The sequence below is a fragment of the Mus caroli genome, unplaced genomic scaffold (assembly GCF_978045245.1).
Source record: "Mus caroli unplaced genomic scaffold, Mus_caroli_1 scaffold_12, whole genome shotgun sequence".
Classification (NCBI taxonomy): domain Eukaryota; kingdom Metazoa; phylum Chordata; class Mammalia; order Rodentia; family Muridae; genus Mus; species Mus caroli.
Window position 1 is genome coordinate 118700614 of NW_028227267.1, and position 19826 is coordinate 118720439.

The following is a 19826-nucleotide window of genomic DNA, read 5'->3' on the forward strand; positions in this document are numbered from 1 at the left end:
GAGATCTTACAGCTTTGGATCAGCAGATCAGATCCAAAGCTGGGCCCCTTCAAGTGCCGCAGCAGTTCATAGATGGGTCAAATCAGAGCCCTGGATCTGGGGCTAGGTGGTAGCTGAGTTGGTCAGCCTGCCAGCTCTCCCACACCCACACCACCTGGGTGAGCTCTCCAACAATGGCCCAGCTAGCTCACCCAATGCTGCATCTGGCAAGGGGCAGGGCCAGCTCTCCTGCCCCAGGGGCTGGCTCATCCTCACCTTTGCCACCTGTAGTCAGATCTACTGTGCTTCCCAGTTGAGGTGCAGAGCCCATCTCCCAAATGCTGCAGTCAGCAAGGGGCAGGGCCAACTCTCATGCTCTCATGACCTAGGGACCAGCTCTCCTACCTGCTACAGGTGGTGAGGGGACAGGGGAGGTTCCTTTTTTATTTTTTTATTTTTATTATTATTGTTTTGAAACAGCTCATGTATCCCAGGCTGGACTCATCTGCTTTTATATGGGTGGAAGACTGAAAACAGGGTTTCACACATACCAGATAAGCACTGTATCAATGGGGCCACATGCCTCACCCATGTGCCTTCCTCCTTCCTCATTTTTTACTAGTTCTTCCAGAATTTCATACAATGTTTCCCAAATGTAGACTAATGTTCATCACAGGTCCAATGCCCATCAATTATGGAGCCAAAGAAAATATCATTTTAATTAGCCTGTCAGATGATACTGTGCAATCAAGCCCACTTAACTCCTGTGCTGTATTTATGACACACATCATAAAAATTGTCATTTGTGGGACTGAACTCTGCACCACCAGTGCCTATAAAAAGGTATGACAGTTGTCTTGGGCTTTATTGTAGTGCTCATTAAAGCCAGATGGACACAGTAACCACCGGAACAGATGCAGAGAACCCAGGGAACTTTTCATAGCCATCCTGTCTCCGTTGCATTTACATTATAAAGATGTCTGTCCTGCTTTTATTTCTAGTCTTTTCTAATGGACAGTCTAGCACACCAAATGCACCTATTATTTCTTCATGTTCCACTGCTTATTAAAAAAAGCTAAACGAGAAAGCAGAAAAATAAGGCTTGTATAATTTCATGGTCACACTGACGTCGTCACTGTAAACAGAATGAGTCTGGGCAGATCAGAAGGAATAGGACCCGCTCCCCAGAATGCGATGGAATCTGTAGGTTCTGTATGTTAATTCATAAGCCAGTTAAAGCGTCTCACATTTCAATGACTACCTTCTACTTTGTATTAATTTTTGCTTAAAAGGATCTTTTTACTACCAGGATGCATATATCCTTTTACAGTCCCTGACATACATAGTCAGTAACCAAGCGGCTCTCAGAAGCAGGCTTATATTATATTTATATCCTCAGTGATGTTGGCAATACCAGGTGCCGGTTACTCCTTTGTGTGAGAGGTATTGATGAGATTTATCAAAGCCTTGCATTTCCACAGATCTTAGGTCAGGCCCACCATGCATATTTCCCAAGCACTGCATCTCGCTGTTGCCATGGAAGCGCAGAGGGGACTGAAGGAGTCTAAGGAAACCGGTTCCCAAGGGGACAGCTTTATTTTCAAAATACTACAGTGTATCCATTTGGGCCCTGCACTCATTCAGGTTTACCACGAATCTAAACTTTCAGTGAAGAAGTACAGCTGGCTTTTCTAGTTGCCACGGTCACACCAGGGAGACAGAGGATGACCGCACCTATTTATTGTGGATCGTAAAAGAACACTAGGTACCTTTAATTCTGTTGCCTTAGCAATTATAGCATAATAAAAATCAGAAGTAAATTATGTTTGTTTTTATCAGGTGCAAAGGAAACTCCAAAAGGCAGTTCATATATCCAGAGATGAGTTCAACCTGGGCTATAGGTACACTGCTGACAGTCAGGTAAAAGCCAGTATCCCCAGGACCTGTGAAGCTGATTCCCCTCTACTAACAGGAGTCATTTCCCTTAGCCCTGGTGGACAGACAGACAGATAGCTATGTGTGGCTGCACATAAGTGCTGCCTCCAGGCTCCCTCAGCATCACCGGTACCTGTTACACACTTAAAGTCCAGTCTCTGGCTGTCCTTATGTCCACCTACTGTCTTACTCAAAGTTCTCTAGAATTCTCTCAGGATCTCAGGTCTCTCCCTCTTTCCGCTGTTCTTTCCCACTTCTCAGCCCTGGCCACTGGCCATGTTCAGCCCACATCTTTCTCTCTCTGTTCTGGACTCTTCCAGATGCCTCTGGCCCCTCCCCCCACCTCTCTCATGTTCCCAGTTTCTCTACTGCACCTTCTTGAACACAGTTCTGAGACAGGAACCCATATAGTCCCAGCATGTCTTGAATTCAGCATCTTCCAGCATCTTCCTCCCAAGTGCTGGGATTACAGACGCATGCCGCAATGTTAAGAATCTACAATGATTCTGATGTGATATTACAAGAAGAGTCGCAAAAATTTTCTCAAGGAGTTAAAAAAGTTGGAAGTGATTTTAAAAAGTTTCCATTCGGCCACTCCCCTGCCCCAGACATTTTAATCAAGCTCTTACTGTGGTGGAAGGGAGCGTGCTCGACACCAGGGATACAAAACCAAATCTACTCAAGTCAAGTCTTTGTCACCGGTAACTGCTCAGCGGATTTCTACCAAGTATGGGGAGTGCATTTTCAGTGGTGTTGTGCTTGAAGGCTCGGTCTGGATGGTAGGGGAATTTTAGGAGTTGGGACATGGATGGGGAATGTGGGTCGCTAGGGAGAAGTTATGCTGGTAAAGTGTCATATATTGTTGGTAACTAATTGAAAGTAGACTTTGGGAGTGAGGAGGGCTTGTCTTAGTCTCAAGTGTGTTTAGGGAGGCTCCCCACCCCCTACCCCCGTGTCAGGGAGAAATGAGAAGAGCAAACAGCTATGGGGTTAAAAATCTTGCATCCTTGAGAACAGCCACAAGCTAACCTGTTCCCAACAGAATGCCTGGGGTGGAAAAGAGAGGCTGGAATCTTTGTGGAGTGGAAGCTCTGCTGGGCCTGGAAACCTCTCAGCCAGGCACCCAGCTTGATGGTTCTAGCGGGGGGGGGGGGGGGCATGGTTCCAGTGGGGGGCGGGGGATGGTTCCAGCGGGGCTTCCTTGGCCACTTCTGCTGGATGTCGCAGTGGCCTGATTTGAAGTTACTTGTGCCGGCTCTCCCCACTGGCTATTCAAATTGTTTTTTGCGGGACGTTCTAAGTGTTAAATACGATAATATAATATATAATATACAGATATATTCTATCTATCTGGTGTCTGCTTCTTGCTATTTATCCTTTTACTCCTGCCACAAAAAAACAAGAACACCCCCCCCCCACTCCGCACTCATTCAAAACCCAAAGCACTAATGTGTCACACGTTCTTTCCTCATGGAACACTAAGGATGTATCTTTGAAGCCCTGTGGGGACTGTCTTGTCCCTGGCCCTCGAACACCCTCTCTCTCTCTCTCTCTCTCTCTCTCTCTCTCTCTCTCATTCCCGTCCACCATCAGGTGAACATTCTGCACCCTCACATCACTTTGACCCAGAAACAATGGAGCCGTTAGACCACACACTGATGCCTCTGCGCTGGTCAGTCAATCTCTCCTCCTTTTGAATGGTTTCCTCTTAAGCATTTGTCATAGAGACAATAAAAGCTTAGGAATACAGACGGGTCTTGTTCAGCTGTGTGGTGGTGGGGTGGGGCGCATAAGGGAATACGCAAGCATTCTTAGCAGGCAGAACTGACACACTGGAGACTCAGAACCACCAACTGGTAGAGATGTGTCACAGAATAGCACATCCTGCTCTGCGTAGGAGACAGAACTGGTAGTGAGTTCTTGCGAGATGTCAGTAAGCGAACTCAGTAAAGAACTCCCAGTTCATCGGGAACTCAGAGGAGTGGCATCCACTCAAATAGGAGGGGAAGGGAAGACAGGCACACATAAGCTTAGAGTCCATTGGGAAGAAAAAAATGCCTCTCTCTACCAGACAGCCCTGTAGGCACAGCTGTGGGGCATTTTCTTGATGAATGTTCAATGTGGAATGACCCAGCCCATCATAAGTGGTGCCCCCTAGGGCAGGTGGTCCCCCAGGCAGGTGCCCCCAGGGCAGGTGGTCCTAGAGTATACCCCAAGAGCAGGCAGAGCAAGCCAACAAAGCAGCATCCCTCCATTGCTCCTTGCCCTAGAGACAGGCTTGTTCCTGCCTCCAGGTTTCTGCCCTGCTTGAGTTCCTGCCTTGACTTCTCTCAGTGAAGGAAGTCAAGCCCTTTTCTTCCCAAGCTGCTTTTGGTCACAGTGTTTTTGTCACAGCAATAGAAACCCTAACTAAGACAGATGACTTGTGAAGAACTGGCACATAGTTTGATGGGCTAGAGAACCTGCACCCAGTATCCAGGCATGAGGAGCTCCCTCAAGGGATTAAAGATTAAACATACCACAGGATTAAACATACCACAGTGGCAGACTCAAAGTTTTCCACATAAGAAAGAAATTAGTCATCTAGTGAAGATAATTTCTAAAAATTGTATCTTTTAAAAATGATTCACACAGGCGTGGTGGCGCACGCCTTTAATCCCAGCACTCGGGAGGCAGAGGCAGGCGGATTTCTGAGTTTGAGGCCAGCCTGGTCTACAGAGTGAGTTCCAGGACAGCCAGGGCTATACAGAGAAATCCTGTCTCGAAAAACCAAAAAAAAAAAAAAAAAGATTCACATGCATCTGCTCGTCTGTATGTGTTCCATGTGCAAGCACGGACTGAGAAGACTAAAAGAGATGCCCTGGAACTGAGTTACAGGCAGTGTGGGTACTGGGGACTGAACCTGGGTCCTCCAGAGGAGCAGAAAGCGTTCTTAACCACTGAGTCCCAGGTGACCTGCCCTGGGGATGGGGGCACCACTTACGAGGGGCTGGGCCCTTCTACATTGAGCATTAGTCAAGAAAATTCCCCACGCCCATGCCTATTGGACTGTCTGGTAGGGATTTAAATACAATTTTACTCTGTCTTAGACAACCTAGAAAATGAGGTGGTTTAAAAAACAGAGCCTGAATTCAAATAGTTTATGATGTGTCATAGGATGTAGGTAGTTAAACTCATTAGAGGAAAATCTGTTACATGTGCACAGAAAGATGCCACGTTCAACTGGAGCCTCCCCAGGGTGGCTAGGAATGGCAAGGTTTGATAAAATAAACAGAAATATCATCACCAAAACACATTCACTGTCGTCACAAATTAGGAAAGAGCGTGTCAGCCACATTTACATCCTGAGGGACATTGGTTCATCCCCCTTTCTTGGTCAGGAGGCATTCAGGAACCATAGCCTCTCAGCCCAAATGTATTTCTTACTGTAAAGAAATGGTGATATATGCTACAAAAAGCAGGATTAGTATAGGCTTTATCAAAAACAAACTAAAAGCAAACAGAGCAAACCTACGGTTTAGTGCTTAAGAGCACTGGCTGCTCTTCCAGAGGACAGGGTTCAATCCCAGCCACCTCAAGACGGCTCACAACTGTATGTAATTTCTGACCCCAGGGAATCCAACAGGCATTCATATGGTGCAGGGACATACATGCAGGTGAAACAGCCATACAATAATAACACATCAGCACCCTAAACCTTTTCCCTCATGGCATCAAGTGTGGATAACTCAACACCAAGGCATCGGTGGAGAATTATTCAAACTAATGCTAATCCTAAACTTAGACAGTTACAGCTCCTCCATGAAGCAACAGGGCTTTGGACAGAAATCAGAGGCAGTAATCACAGATGGTTAAGTTTAATAGACCATATATATCAATATAAAATTACAAGGGTCATAAAACTTAGACATGCTAACTAAACACTTGAGCATATATATATATGAAATCCTAAGCAGAAATTCCATTTACTTTGAATCAGCAATCACTGTCCCTGGAAACCAGAAGGAAGCCACACAATGGGCAGAACAGCAGCCAAGCAAAATGCCGGATGGGCTTCCCACCATGAGCAAACACACACTAAGCTACTTCTCATAATTGTCGACATGCACAGGAACAGGCTGGGGAGGAGGGGTCTGTGTATCCAAGCACACATTTTATGGTACTAGACTAGACTTAAAAATCTCAATCCATACCCGGGCGTGGTGGCGCACGCCTTTTATCCCAGCACTCGGGAGGCAGAGGCAGGCAGATTTCTGAGTTCAAGGCCAGCCTGGTCTACAAAAAGTGAGTTCCAGGACAGCCAGGGCTATACAAAGAAACCCTGTCTCGAAAAACCAAAAACAAACAAAACAAAACAAAACAACAACAACAAAAAAACTCAATCCATGAAATCTATAAGCCATTGAGGAAGTTTTAAAAAAACAAATTAGCCTGTTTCATCCGTAGGGATGTTGTACTAATATAACTGAGGGTGCTGAGCACCTGTCTGTAGAAACATATCACTAATGGTGTGTGCACACACACCTATCACACTAATGGTATGTGCACACACACCTGTATGTGCACAATTAATCACACTAATGGTGTGCACTCTCCCACACCTGTGTGTATGTGTACTACAGTTAATCACACTACTGGTGTGCGCACACACACACACCTGTGTGTATGTGCACTACAATTTCTCACACTAATGATGTGTACCCACACACCTGTATCTATGTGCATATACTGTGTGTATGTGCACTACAATTAATTCCCACACAAGAAAGCGCTTGTGTGTGATACTAACTTTTCCACATACATGTCACTTGTTCTGTCTTAGGATGAAATCAATGTAATCATTAAAATAGAGCCAGACACCATCTCCATGTCTACTGCTCGGGCATAAATGAGTCTGTGAGCAGGGTGCACAATGGTGTACTATCACTGCCTACCTCACACTTGTGCTGTGCAGACCAGGACACTCATCGCCTGGAATGTTAGAGTACTGATCCCAGGGTCCGCAGAGAATGCAAGCCCTTGCTGATCTTCCCAAGGACCCATATTTGGATCCCAGCACCCATGTCTGGCAGCTCACAGCAGCGTAACTCCTGCTCTAGAAAACCCAACACCTTCTTCTGGTGTGTATAAATACAAAACAAAACAAAACAAAACAAAACAAAACAAAAAAAACTGAAAAAAATGACTGACTATTGTATCCCACCCACACTTAACTGAGTTTGGGGATGAAGAGTCCAGAGAGCATAATCAGGATTTATAACAGCAACCAAGCAACCCCTTCGCACATGCAAGTCCGGGCGCTACTGCACTAAATGAAAGTCTTCGGGGCAGGTTCCTTGTTTACACAGCCCCCTTGGCTAGTTTATGGACGAATCAACAAGTCAAAACAGAAATTCCCAGGACACAGGAACTCAGATAACCTCTAATTCTGATTCTTGGGGAACTGCGAGTTAGGTGTCCTTCTTCAGTGGGAAGAAACCATCTGAAACTATGGTTTCATCTTGGCCTGCTTTGTATCTCTATCATGCAGATCACTGCCAAGGAAGCCTAGCATGTACTTCAGCATGAAGGATGCTCTGGTAGCCAGGGACAGAACAACCACACAAGGGGCCCAAGTCCCCTTCTCCTGTGACCAATGCTGTTTGGAAGAATCACTGTCTGGTGAGGGAACACACGCGACTTAGGTCATTCTGGAACACTCCCAATTAAGCCAAGGAGGTAAGATGGAGTTATAAGTGCCGACGCTAGGATGAGGTACAGACAGAATTGCTGACTGTCCGCTGACTTCTGTCTTCTGAGATGCTCTATGGTTGTGAACATTCTGTCTGTTACCAGCAGCTGTTTCAGAGCAGAAGTGATTCTGTCTAGAGGAAACCAGAGCCTTGCTGGGTTGAATTCCTAAGTATTCTTCTCTGCATTCAGTGGTGACTCTGGACAGGTGGGATCTATTGCCTAATAAAACAATAGCCAATATGCTGGCGATAGTCAATTCTTCTAAACCAAGGGGCCAGCTCCATTTTCCATCCATCAGTGAAGTTATGAAGATGAATGTTGGCCAGCTTCTAAGGAAAATGCATAGCTCAATTCCTGCAAGCCTCTAGCTACATTCACATCATCCAATTAATATACAGCCTTGATTTATATGTGTTTCTCTTAAAGACACCCAATGGAACATGCTCTGTTGGTCATTCTCATTAAATTCACGCCCACCAGCCCCAGAACAGTGTTCTTCTACCTAGGGACCACAGACATCAAGGAGTACCTACTACTTGGGCCTGTCTAAACAGAACAGCCACCAACCAAAACCTACACCAATGTAGAGAACACAACATTATCCAAACTATGAAAGAGATGGAAACCTTCTCATAGTACAAGAGCTGAAGAAGGGCAGACTACCACTGGTACTGATTTGGGGTTACGCAGAGGTGAATAGAAAGGATAAACTCTTTTCTGTCTTCTCATCTAGAGTTCCTCTTAGCCCTGAAATGGATACATCCACATGGCTGACCTTCTGACTCCTAGGCTGAGATGGGTCCCAGTTAAAGCTCATATTTCTATCTCCCTCTCTCCTCCTTTAACTTAAAGGGGTGAGATGTAGGCTGCTGTGAACCTAGAGGACACCATATGTGATGGCTAACATTATATCAGTGCAGCACAGTTAGTGTCATCTGAAACAGGGCAATCTCAATCAAGGAGATTCCTCCCTAAGATCAAGCTGTAGACAAGACTGTAGGACATTTTCTTGGTGATCGATATGGGAGGACCCAGTCTGTTATGGTTGATACCATTCCTGGGCTGGTGGTTCTTGGATCTATAATAAAGCAGGCTAAGCAAGCCATGGGGAGCAAGCCAGTTGGTGGTACCCCTCCATGGCCTCCGCATCGGTATCTGCTTCTAGATTCCTGTCATGACTTCCTTTGATGGTAAAATGTGATGTGGAACTGTAAGTAAAATAAACCCTTTGCTCCCCTAGTTTTGCTTTTGGTCACAGTGTATCAGCACAGCCACAGCCACGCTAAGGCAGATACTGGTACCAGGAGGGAGGTATTGCTGTGATAGATCTGACCATGTTGTTTTTGGAAGGATTCTGGAAAGAGTTTGGAACTTTGGGCTCAAAAAAAAAAAGCCCTTGAGTGTTTAGAGCTTAGTGAGTTCTTGCGGGAACTAAGAAGATAAACTTGGGGGCGGGGGGCAGTACAGACAAGGGAGGCCTGGCTTGTGACCTTTCAGAGGAAGGCAAAGACTACACTGAGCCATTTGTGTGATATTTTGCACACATCCGTGGCTTCTGGTCAGCTGGGGTTGAAGAATCTGCTGTGATTAACAGGAGACCAGAACGGCTAAAGCAAAACCTTTGCTTCGCTGGGACAAACAAACTCTAAGCAGTGTTTCCTTAGGGTCAGCACACAGAAGCTGTGTTCCAGAGGGGCCAAGGCTGCATCTCGTGCTGGCAGCTGAACTTGGTAGCCTAAGACTCTCCCAGGTGGCGCTGGCTTTGATGGCATGAAAGGGTCATGGAGAAGAGCTGGCACTTTCCTTGGTTTTCCTATCTGTACTTTTTAAACAAAAATTTTGAGGCAGGATTTTTCTCATTCTACGGCCACCTTGAGATTGCAGCAATCCTCCTGGCTTGCTGCTTGGTGCTGGGACTGCAGGTGCACGTCTTGGCCACCAGGCTTGGCTTCCTTTTTGAATTTCAAAAGTCTCTTTATTAGAGTTTTTTCCACTTTTCCAAATGTACAGCCTCTACCCGACAGGATCCTGTTATTGCATCAGTCACGAAGGGGGTGATTTCAAGGTTACAGGAGTCCAATATAATTCTGGTACCTTTGGGAACTCAGAATCTTCAACCTAGCAGGTGCAAGCCCTAACTTCTTAGCATGCACTGAGAACGAAAACTGGATACTTTGGTATAATCAGTGGCTAGGCACCTGGAAGTCACTCTGTGGTTTCACCAGGGAAGGAGAGATGAGCCAAGCACTCCCTGGGTGGGTCTCAGGCCTCCTGCTAAGACAATTGTGCACATTCAGGTAGCTCCCTGACTGTCATATTAGGGCACTGACGGCATTTACTCATATCAACCTGTGAGGATTTAAGGGGCTATGATTTTTATTACTGGGTCACAGGCTACTTTCCTGTCAGCTCTCATAATTCCTTCCTCTTAGGTAGAAATTGTTTACCTCACAGATTGTTTACCTTGATACATCCAAGCGACCGTCCTGAAGACCAACATGGCAGTTTCTGTTTTCCTGTCACTGAGAACTGGTTACTTCCTGTTATTTTGAATCTTGACAGTAGGACTTTATGGCCCCGCAGTGTCTCATCCCAACCATTATAGACTTTCATGCTCTATGGACCTTGTTAAAGATTTACCCACTTTATGCTTCAAGGACAGGGTGGCTCAGCCATATTCTGAAAACAGCTGATAAAATGGTCTTTGTTGCACGCTCAGGTCTTACCCAGAGGTAGTGCCACCCACAGGGATGTATGCACTTGACCTCAGAGGCTCTCAAAAACTACCTCAGTCTGTGACTTGATCAGACGTGCACACGTGAGCTTCATGTCATCCTGCAGGGCAGGGTACTGGAAACTAGACTTTCAAATCCTTAACGGATCCTAGCATTCCTGTGTTCCTTACCTAATTCCAAATAAAGTTTTGAGCTCCAGAGGAGCCTGGCCCCAGGGTTGATGGGCTCAACCAAAGAGAAAACACGGACATGCCTTCTCTCAAAGAAACCAGTCAAAACAAAAACCAACCAACCAACCAATCAATCAAAAAATGCAAACTACCATCTGTCCAGGCATCTCATGGTGCAAGAATGGAGTAATCAGTATGGAGTTAACAACTTATGTTCCCCCCAGGATAATTGGAAAATTCCACCAACCATGATTAAACCTAATTTAACAGTATTCCTTTTTAAAGATTTATTTCTGTGTGTGTCTTTGTGTATGTGTCTGAGTGTATATACTCATGAGTGCACGCGTGTACAGACACCAGAAGAGGGCACTGGATCCCTTAGAGCTGAGTTACAGGTGGTTGTAAGCTGCCAAGTGTGGGTGCAAGGAATGCAACCGGGCCCTTACGACTGAGCAGCAAGCGCTCTTAATGGCCGAGTTGTCTCTCAAGCCCCACTTTAATATTTTAACTTCATGAAGTACATTCATATATGATCTTCCTTTCTCACATCATACCTTAAATCTTTTTTTTTTTTTTTTTTTTTTTTTTTTTTTTTTTTGGTTTTTCGAGACAGGGTTTCTCTGTGTAGCCCTGGCTGTCCTGGAACTCACTCTGTAGAACAGGCTGGTCTCGAACTCAGAAATCCGCCTGCCTCTGCCTCCCGAGTGCTGGGATTAAAGGCGTGCACCACCACGCCCGGCTCTTAGCCTTAAATCTTGACAACCATTTGAGACTAGACAATTTACAACAGCAGTTCTTAAACTTTTGCCCTGAAGAGCCTCTTGATATATTTTGTTTGCTTTTACGTTTTTGAGACAAGAGTCTCTCTACTTAGCCACCTGATGAAGCCTGGGTCCTGTGTAAGAGGAGTAAGCCCTTATAACTCCTGAGCCTTCTCTCCAGTTCTCCCTTACACAGCTTATGTTTCACGTAAGACTTTCAATTATTGACAGTCCCTGGATCCTCCACCTTCTTCCTCGGTCTACCATGCTTGTTGGTGCATCGAAGGAATCCAGCATCAGACCTGTGCTCAGTCAGGGCCTCACAGACTTCCTCAGATGGACTCAGGAGCACATTTTCAGAAATGGGTCCACAGACTGGTTTATGTCATAGGAGATATTTGTCTGTGGACCCTTCTCACTGGCATAAAAACAATCAGAGCTGTAATGCTGCCTGTCTGCACACACAGTCTCCAAGTAAAGAAATCACAGTTCAAACTGTGGAGGCAGAAATTGGTATGAGCCTCTCTCTGCTGTTGTTTTCTCTCCAAATGAACACGTAGTTAACTTTACCTTTCTCCTGAAAAGAGAGCAGAACTAAAAGGATCTTCTCACTCTTTCACTCCACTCTGGGTTTGTGAGGAGGCGGGGGAGACACAGGTACACACTGGTGCACATAGGCGCACACAGGTACATACAGTGCACACAGGTATGCACACAGGTATGCACACAAGTACATACAGGTATATACAGGTACACACAGGTGCACACAGGTACATACAGTGCACACAGGTATGCACACAGGTACATACAGTGCACACAGGTATGCACACAGGTACATACAGGTATATACAGGTACACACAGGTGCACACAGGTGTACACAGGTACACACAGGTGCCACAGGTGCGTCCCTGCAGCGGAGATTCCCAGAAGAGAGACTGTAGCTAACGCAAGCAGAAGACTGGCATTTGTTCATGTTCCCAGTTTAATATCAAAACCATCTCCTTATACAGAAGTGGTCACACTGCTGCCCTGTTTTGTGAGGAAGTTTACAGAAAATTCTGGGTTTTTAGTTTCTATGGAGGTGGACTAAGGTGGCCCTGGGCCTCAGCTCTGCATGTCTGCCTAGAAGTAGAGACACTGACTAAAATTAAAGGCAGACTAAGACAGTAATGAAACTCATGATCCACAGAGATCATTGAAAGGAGGGCTGGCTAGGAAGGAAGAGGGAGCAGCCCAGCTTTGCCTGCCGCTGGCTTTCGGCCCTCTAGAGAAGCACTGTAGGCTCAGCCTGGGCAGGGCTAGGGAGAAAGGCTCTGAACTGACACACTGATGGCGTAGCCGTTTACTAGGTGATAGGATCAGGTGGGACCACCACTCTGTATGCATCCACGGTGACGGACACGTCATGAGGTGAGAGGCTGCACTTGAGAGCCTACCTGAGCCGTAGCACTCACCTCATTGAAATGGACGTCCTGCATGCCGACGTCTTCCATCATGGAAGCCTCTTCATCGATGTTTGGTGTGATAACCCTGAAGGCTGTGCACCCCTGTCTGAACATGCCTAGGCAGGGAGAGAGCAGAGGAGGGAGCACCGTCAAGCACGGAGGGAGCACCATCAAGCTGAATGTGGCTGGGACTCTCAGGTTCCTCCTGCCTGTGTATTTCCACATGGAGTAAACAGCTGATGTGGAAATCTATTCTGTGTGAGCCCAGCATCCACACAGGAGGCTGGGGACCAGCGTGGCCTCTCTCCAGTCATTTTCCCACACTTCACCTCCAGCCTCTCAAACTCTCTCATTTTTTTACCCACCTTAATCCATTCAGCCTTCAAAAAAACTATATGCTGAAAAATTATGATTGAGTCAAGCTAGTGGCAAATTAACACAGAAATGAAAACCTGATTAGGTGGAAAGATCCTTAGTCGGACACCAGGGAAGCCAAACCCAACCACTGAGACATAAGTGGCTCAAAGACAGGTGCTTCCTCCCAGTAGTCGGGCATCTCACCCATTCAGCAGGGACAACCCACAGACTGAAGCCCTCCCTCCCACCAGACCGACCTCTTCCAGGAACAGGCAGTGGAGCCTGTGAGCTGAGGGGCTGCCTTGGCTGGAGAAGCAAAAAGCAGGAGTTCTGGGCCTTAGAATCTGATACTGTTAGCTACAGTGTATCAGCATTGGGTAAAGGTCAACTCCTTGAGATCAAGGTGGGCAATGGGGACACCATCTTAAGCCAGCTCAGTATCAGTGGTGTGACATGTGTGAGAAAGGCCTTGGATTGTTGAGCAGAGACATTTCTGCTAAACATTTGTTTAGGTTTCCAGTCAATCCCAAGTTAGTCATTTCCAATCAGTCGTGAGTTAGCCAGAATTTCCACCATGGTGCTCTCACAGCCTTGCTTTGATCGGATATGGAAAGCAAAGTTCCCACAGAAAAGCTCTGACCTAGGAACCTGAGGAGACATTAACACCCCTAAAACAAAGACATGAAATCAGCCACTGTGTTTCGGCCAGTGCAACAAAAACCACAAAGCTCAAAGCTCTTTCCTTTCCAGTGCCAGTCACACAGGGATGGCAGAGAGAGAGAGACCCACAGAGCCCAGGTACAGAGGGAGAGACATGCAGACCCTTGCAGAACTGAAACACGCACACACCACCACAACCCTGAAGTGCCACAAGAACAGAGCAGCTGGGGACCCTAGGGAGCTGGGTGACCCTCAGGCTCACCTCCCCAGCTCTTCCTCTGGCAGGTGCTATGGCTGTAGGGGAAGGCAGGTGGTTCCCGCTGGAGTGCTAGGTCAGCTTCTAAACACAAGGAGATGTATCACCTGATAAAATGACTCGGCAGGAAATTCTAAGTGATTTCCTCTCACTCCATCTCTGATGTCTGACAGCCCCATTCTACAAAACAGACACTTCATGACCTTGGCACCCGTGACTTGATAATGCTGCTTCTCACTTTGTAAGAGCACACCTCGTGAGCTTGGGCCCGGGACTGGTGTCCTTCGGTACTATGTGTGTAGACTGCCAGCTTCCCTAGACCCAATACTACAGAACCCAATGTCACCCTGAAGGCTGCACCAGGTAACTACTTAACCAAGCGGAACCATGAATGAACTCATGGGAACAAGTGTATGACACACAACTGTGGAGTATCACCATCCTCCTAAGATCCCCTGCTAGCATGGCTGCCTTCTCCTGCAATAAAGTCAACAGGGTTACATTCCAGAAACTCTGTCCACCAACTTCCCCTTAGAACTGTCACTGATTGATCAATAGTTCTGGTGGGAAGATATCCCAAGGAGAAATAAATTCATTTCAGCTCATATGAGCTGGTCAGGGGCGGCCAGATGCAAAGCTTATTACGAAGCTTAGGATGACATGCCATCCTCTCCATAACACGGGTGCTTTTGCTTTGCCCCGGGGGTGGGGGTGGGGGTGGGGCAACTAAATGCTGCAACCAGGGGTAAAAAGCCAACAACAGTATGTGCAGTGCCTTGCCTTCCGGTCCTCCTGAATGCCCTCTTCTCGGGGCCCAAGCGCGTCCTTACCTTTCCGTGTGAGATATTCTGCCACCAAGGCTGTCACGTGGACATAGCACATTGCCGCCTGGAATAAAAGACAACGACAAACAGCTCAGAACAGTCGCTCAGAGCCTCATGTCTTCAGGAGGCTTGCTCTCTCCTTAGCTCCTATTAACAGCTGAGCAGCGAGACAGACGACAGGCAACTGCCGGGCTTTCCTCCTATTTACAACTGCTGTATCTTAGCGCAAAAGGCAGAACCTGCGTGCTGAGGGTCACGCCACTTTTCTTAAAGCAAGACAGTAAGTACTTAAAGAAAAAGTTTTCTTCCCAGACTCACATTTCAGCTAATAAAAGTCCCTTTCAACTTAACTTATTTTTAAACACTGGTTTTTTTTTGTTTGTTTGTTTGTTTTTTTGTTGTGTGTGTGTGTTTGTGAATCTGTTTGAAATTCCACCTGTATGTGTGTTCAGGTGCCCGTAGAGCTCTGGGTGGCTGTGTGGTGTTCAGTGTGGGTGCTGGGAACCAAACTCAAATCCTCCGCAAGAGCAGTGTGCTCTTAACTGCTAGGCTATCTCTCCAGCCCATGCTCTTCCAACTTGAGCACTCAAGGCTGTACTTTTTTGTTTGTTTTTTTAAAAAACACAATTCTAACCAAGAACCAGGGCTGGGGTGAGGGTAATGTGTGTGTTCAGCATGCCTTACCTTCAAGTTCCTGCCCACAGAGATCAATACTATAACTGCCCTTTAAAATGAGAGAACAAATCACCCCTTTCACTAAGTTACTATCAAAAGTTATTATCAAAATCAAAGGCAAGTGCTGGAACTTAGACCATGAGGCTTCAGCACCAGGTAGTCTATTTCAGGTGGGTGCTGCCACCGTGTGGCACCCTTAGGTATTGGAACAATTTGGAAACAGGGTTGTTGTTATTTGTTAAAAGGAAGTCACAGTAGTACTTGGGTGGGCCTTGAACTCAGTACAACTGTGCTGTAAGGAGAAGAGACTTATGGTAGAGGAGTCCACGTGACAGGGGACGCCAGGGAATGAATGCTAGTAAAATGAGCAGCTAGGAGAGGCAGGGGACACATTCTCCCCTGGATGCTCAGAGAACACGCCCTACCAACACCTAGATCTGGCATCACTAGGTTCCCCACTGTAAGGGGACAAACTTCCATTTGATAAGCCACATCCAGTTTATAGTAGTTTGTTGACAGCTGAATTCTGCTTCTAAGAGACCTGGCTGTATAAATCATGTAAAAAATAAATCTTAGACTCTGAGAATGATAGAACACGACTCTCATAGCGTCCTTTCCACGATAGCCATGTGTATGTTTGTGTTCACGCAGAAGGGACTGTGTATGCTTCAGCACGTCACCCTGATGGACAGTGACCGATCTTTCAGACTTAGGATCTTAATCACTGAATAGCCACAGAGACGTCAAAGTCAAAGTGAATGCTTTCACTTTGGTAACATGGCTGCCATACACAAACGTATCCAGCCACACACCCTGAATTGGTCTCATGGGATCACAAATCCCGTGTGTAGTCATTAAGTTTTCTTGAATTTTTTTTTATTTTACACGATGCCATCAAGGCACAAAGGGCCTAAGAAAGGTCACCGCCTTCACGTAATGGCGGAGAGTTAGGAAATGTGTGTTCCTGGGTTTAAAGTCTGTCTCCCATGTCTGCTCTCAGCCATGCGAGCTACATACCACAAGGTGTCTGCTCTGAACAGTTGGGAACGTTCAAATACCCGCTGTACACCCCAAACAGGAGAACAGGATTCCTTACCGTTATCATAACAGGTAAAGCTAATTCTACTATGAAATCGAACCACAGAGGAGTCTCGGTGCAGGAGAGCACAGAAGTGGCGGGGCAGCTACATAAATATGCAGGTAACCCCTTATGCTCTGTTTCCAGTGACTAAAATGCCCAGACACCTGGGACATCACCCCAAGCCTGGAACTCCTGTTCATATAACGTGTTTAAGGCACCGCACAGCTTCCATTAGCTTGTCTCGATCAGTGGTACAATTTTCCTTCAAAGTAGTTTCAGGAAACAGAGGATAACTATTTCTTAAAACCTCAGCCAAGAGGCAGGCAGGCTCCCTACCTCTGAGAGGTCCCCATTTTTAACGTGGATCCTTGCCATACTGTCCAGCCACGTCTTCCTGAGCTCAGGGGTGCTGGCGTAGGACTTAGCCAGGCTGTACTGGAGGTCCACCAGCATCTCCGGGTCGTTCTCGTGCTCCTTCATCTGGGCTGTGGCCATCAGGACTGTGCGGATCCTCTTGGTTAAATCTTTTACATCAGAGGAAAAGCTTGTGTGCTAGACAGGGGAGAGAGGGAAGGACTCATGACATCACCCAGTAGACAGGGGAGAGGAAGGACTCATGACATCACCCACTAGACAGGAGAGAGGAAGGACTCATGACATCACCCACTAGACAGGAGAGAGGAAGGACTCATGACATCACCCAGTAGACAGGAGAGAGGAAGGACTCATGACATCACCCAGTAGACAGGGGAGAGGAAGGACTCATGACATCACCCACTAGACAGGGGAGAGGAAGGACTCATGACATCACCCAGTAGACAGGGGAGAGGAAGGACTCATGACATCACCCACTAGACAGGGGAGAGGAAGGACTCATGACATCACCCACTAGACAGGGGAGAGGAAGGACTCATGACATCACCCACTAGACAGGAGAGAGGAAGGACTCATGACATCACCCAGTAGACAGGAGAGAGGAAGGACTCATGACATCACCCAGTAGACAGGGGAGAGGAAGGACTCATGACATCACCCACTAGACAGAAGAAGGGACGGACTCATGACATCACCCAGTAGACAGGAGAGAGGAAGGACTTATGACATCACCCACTAGACAGGGGAGAGGGGAGAGGACACATGACATCACCCATTAGACAGGGGAGAAGGAAAGACTAATGACATCACCCAGTCGACAGGGGAGAGGAAGGACTCATGACATCACCCAGTGGACAGGAGAGGAAGGACTCATGACATCACCTACTAGACAGGGGAGATGGGAGGACACATGATGCCACCCACTAGACAGGAGAGAAGAAAGGACTTATGATGTTACCCCCTAGACAGAAGAGAGGGAAAGACTCATGATGACAGGAGGGAAGGGAGGACTCATGACGGCATCCACTTTTTCCTGATGCACACACATCCTATGACCTGGCAGACCTGGGGTGAAAACGGAAATTACTCACCTTGATGATCCGGTCGCTGTTGGCACAGTTGTTGATGATAGACAAGGACTGCTGGAATCTGGTTCCTCCAATGCCAACCACATCTGCAATCAGTTGGCTGACAGAGATGATGACCTTAGAGACAGACACACAAGCAATCAATTCACCTTCATATGACAGCCAGGTTCAGCTACTGGGCTCTGCTTCTGGGATGTGAATGAAGCCTCTGCAAGGGGAGATGTGTGGGCTGGGGAACCCCACAGTGTGGGCAACAGAGTCGGAGATTTGTTTTTAAACCACATCCAAAACTCACTCCAGAATTTGATTGTTTTCCCTAATGCATTTACAAAGGCGAAATCAGAAAGAGCAGAGAAGCGGCAGACACGCCCACACCACTTGGGTTGCCGCTTACCCACTGCATTATGGGTAAGAAGGGAACCCATACTACGCTCCCCTCAGTTTTGTTTTGAGCTCACACACATTAAATATTCAATGGGTAGAAGGCATTTTTCTCTTTTAACAGAACGTGCAGATGTCAACTATGCGATGTGCAATCTGCCCTTGTGGAGTCTATGAAACAGCACAGCCTTGACTCGGGCGCTTAGCACCAACCTGGAGGCCTTCCACACTCTTTCCCTCCACCACACACGAGTACAGCCACTGAGCACTGCCGACTGAACCCCCTCTTCCTTCCAATCTCACCATCCCTCATAAAGAGTCCCATCCTCCCTGACCCAGATTGCACAGCGTTCTCTGTTGATGAAGATTTGGATGTGTGAGAGCATGTCCTCTGTAGATTCTCACCTGTGTTCTAAGCATGAAGGGCTTTTCTAGGTTCCCAGGTGGGTGACTCCCTCAGTGCACCCATGGCCCAGAACACGCCTAATGCCTTTCAAGCCACCCCACCTTCAGCCTCCAGGCTCCTGAGGAGCTGCCCCTGCTCCCCAGCTCCCCTAACCAGGTGCTCTTCCAGGTCCCCTCAAGACTCTCCATGGGATACTGCCTGGCCTTGTGTGCATGAAGGGCCTGAAGGCCATCTTCAGGAGGGCCGGGGAGGACCTGTTCTGTTCCTGGCTGTAGTCCTCAGTCCTAGCACTTAGGTCTGCAGACAATGACTACTACATAAGAAAGGGACAACTACAGATGGGAAAGGTGCTCCCATCTCGTGTCCACAGAAAACACATCCACAAAAGTGTAGACTGCTGTCTCTACGCAGGTGAAGAGATAAGGCTACAGCCCATGATTGGGCAGCGGAAAAAGAAGGCAGGCTGAGAGTTTGAGAGACAGGGCAGAGAGAGACAGAGAGGAGAGACGGAGGAGACAAGATGGAACCTATAGGAGAGGAAGATGAACCTGATCCACGCGGCTGCAAAGAGTCACGGGCAGCTGTGGATATCATAGAAGGACAGTAGAGTAATGAAGGGTGCATTTGCCCCATCTAGGTGTGCAAACTGTGTTTATATCAATTGAGTTTTGAGTTCTTTGTGTGGGCATTTTTGGGGTTGAGAATTTACTGTTGTAAATCTGACTGATAAATTACAAGCCTCTAGAGTCTTCATTTAACGGGGCTAGAGGTTTAGAGTCAGCTGCTGCCAGTCCTGCAGAGGCTAGCAGGAGGTGGATGATCTGAGAAGATACAAAATTGAGTGGACTGACCGCCTCTTGGGGATAGCCATGGGGGCAGGGAGACCATGTTGCCAGCGAGTAGCAGGTGTTAGCGTGGATTGTTTTTAATAATTACATGCTACACAAACGCACACTTGCTGTTA

At 47.1% G+C, this 19826-nt stretch overlaps 1 protein-coding gene across 32 annotated transcripts in view; it reads right to left on the reverse strand.

Annotated features, from left to right (window-relative positions):
- Dock9 (dedicator of cytokinesis 9) overlaps positions 1–19826 on the reverse strand; it is a 254311-nt gene that overhangs the window by 21733 nt on the left and 212752 nt on the right. For 17 of the 32 annotated variants that reach the window (XM_085828875.1, XM_085828880.1, XM_085828874.1 and 14 more), the window contains 5 exons: positions 18079–18192; positions 16949–17164; positions 14863–14920; positions 14039–14116; positions 12769–12875 (listed from right to left, as the gene is read on the reverse strand). In XM_085828875.1, the coding sequence (XP_085685001.1) occupies positions 12769–12875; positions 14039–14116; positions 14863–14920; positions 16949–17164; positions 18079–18192 (573 nt within the window). The remainder of the gene's footprint in view (positions 1–12768; positions 12876–14038; positions 14117–14862; positions 14921–16948; positions 17165–18078; positions 18193–19826) is intronic. The other 15 variants (XM_085828881.1, XM_029469293.2, XM_085828891.1 and 12 more) reach the window with 1 other exon arrangement.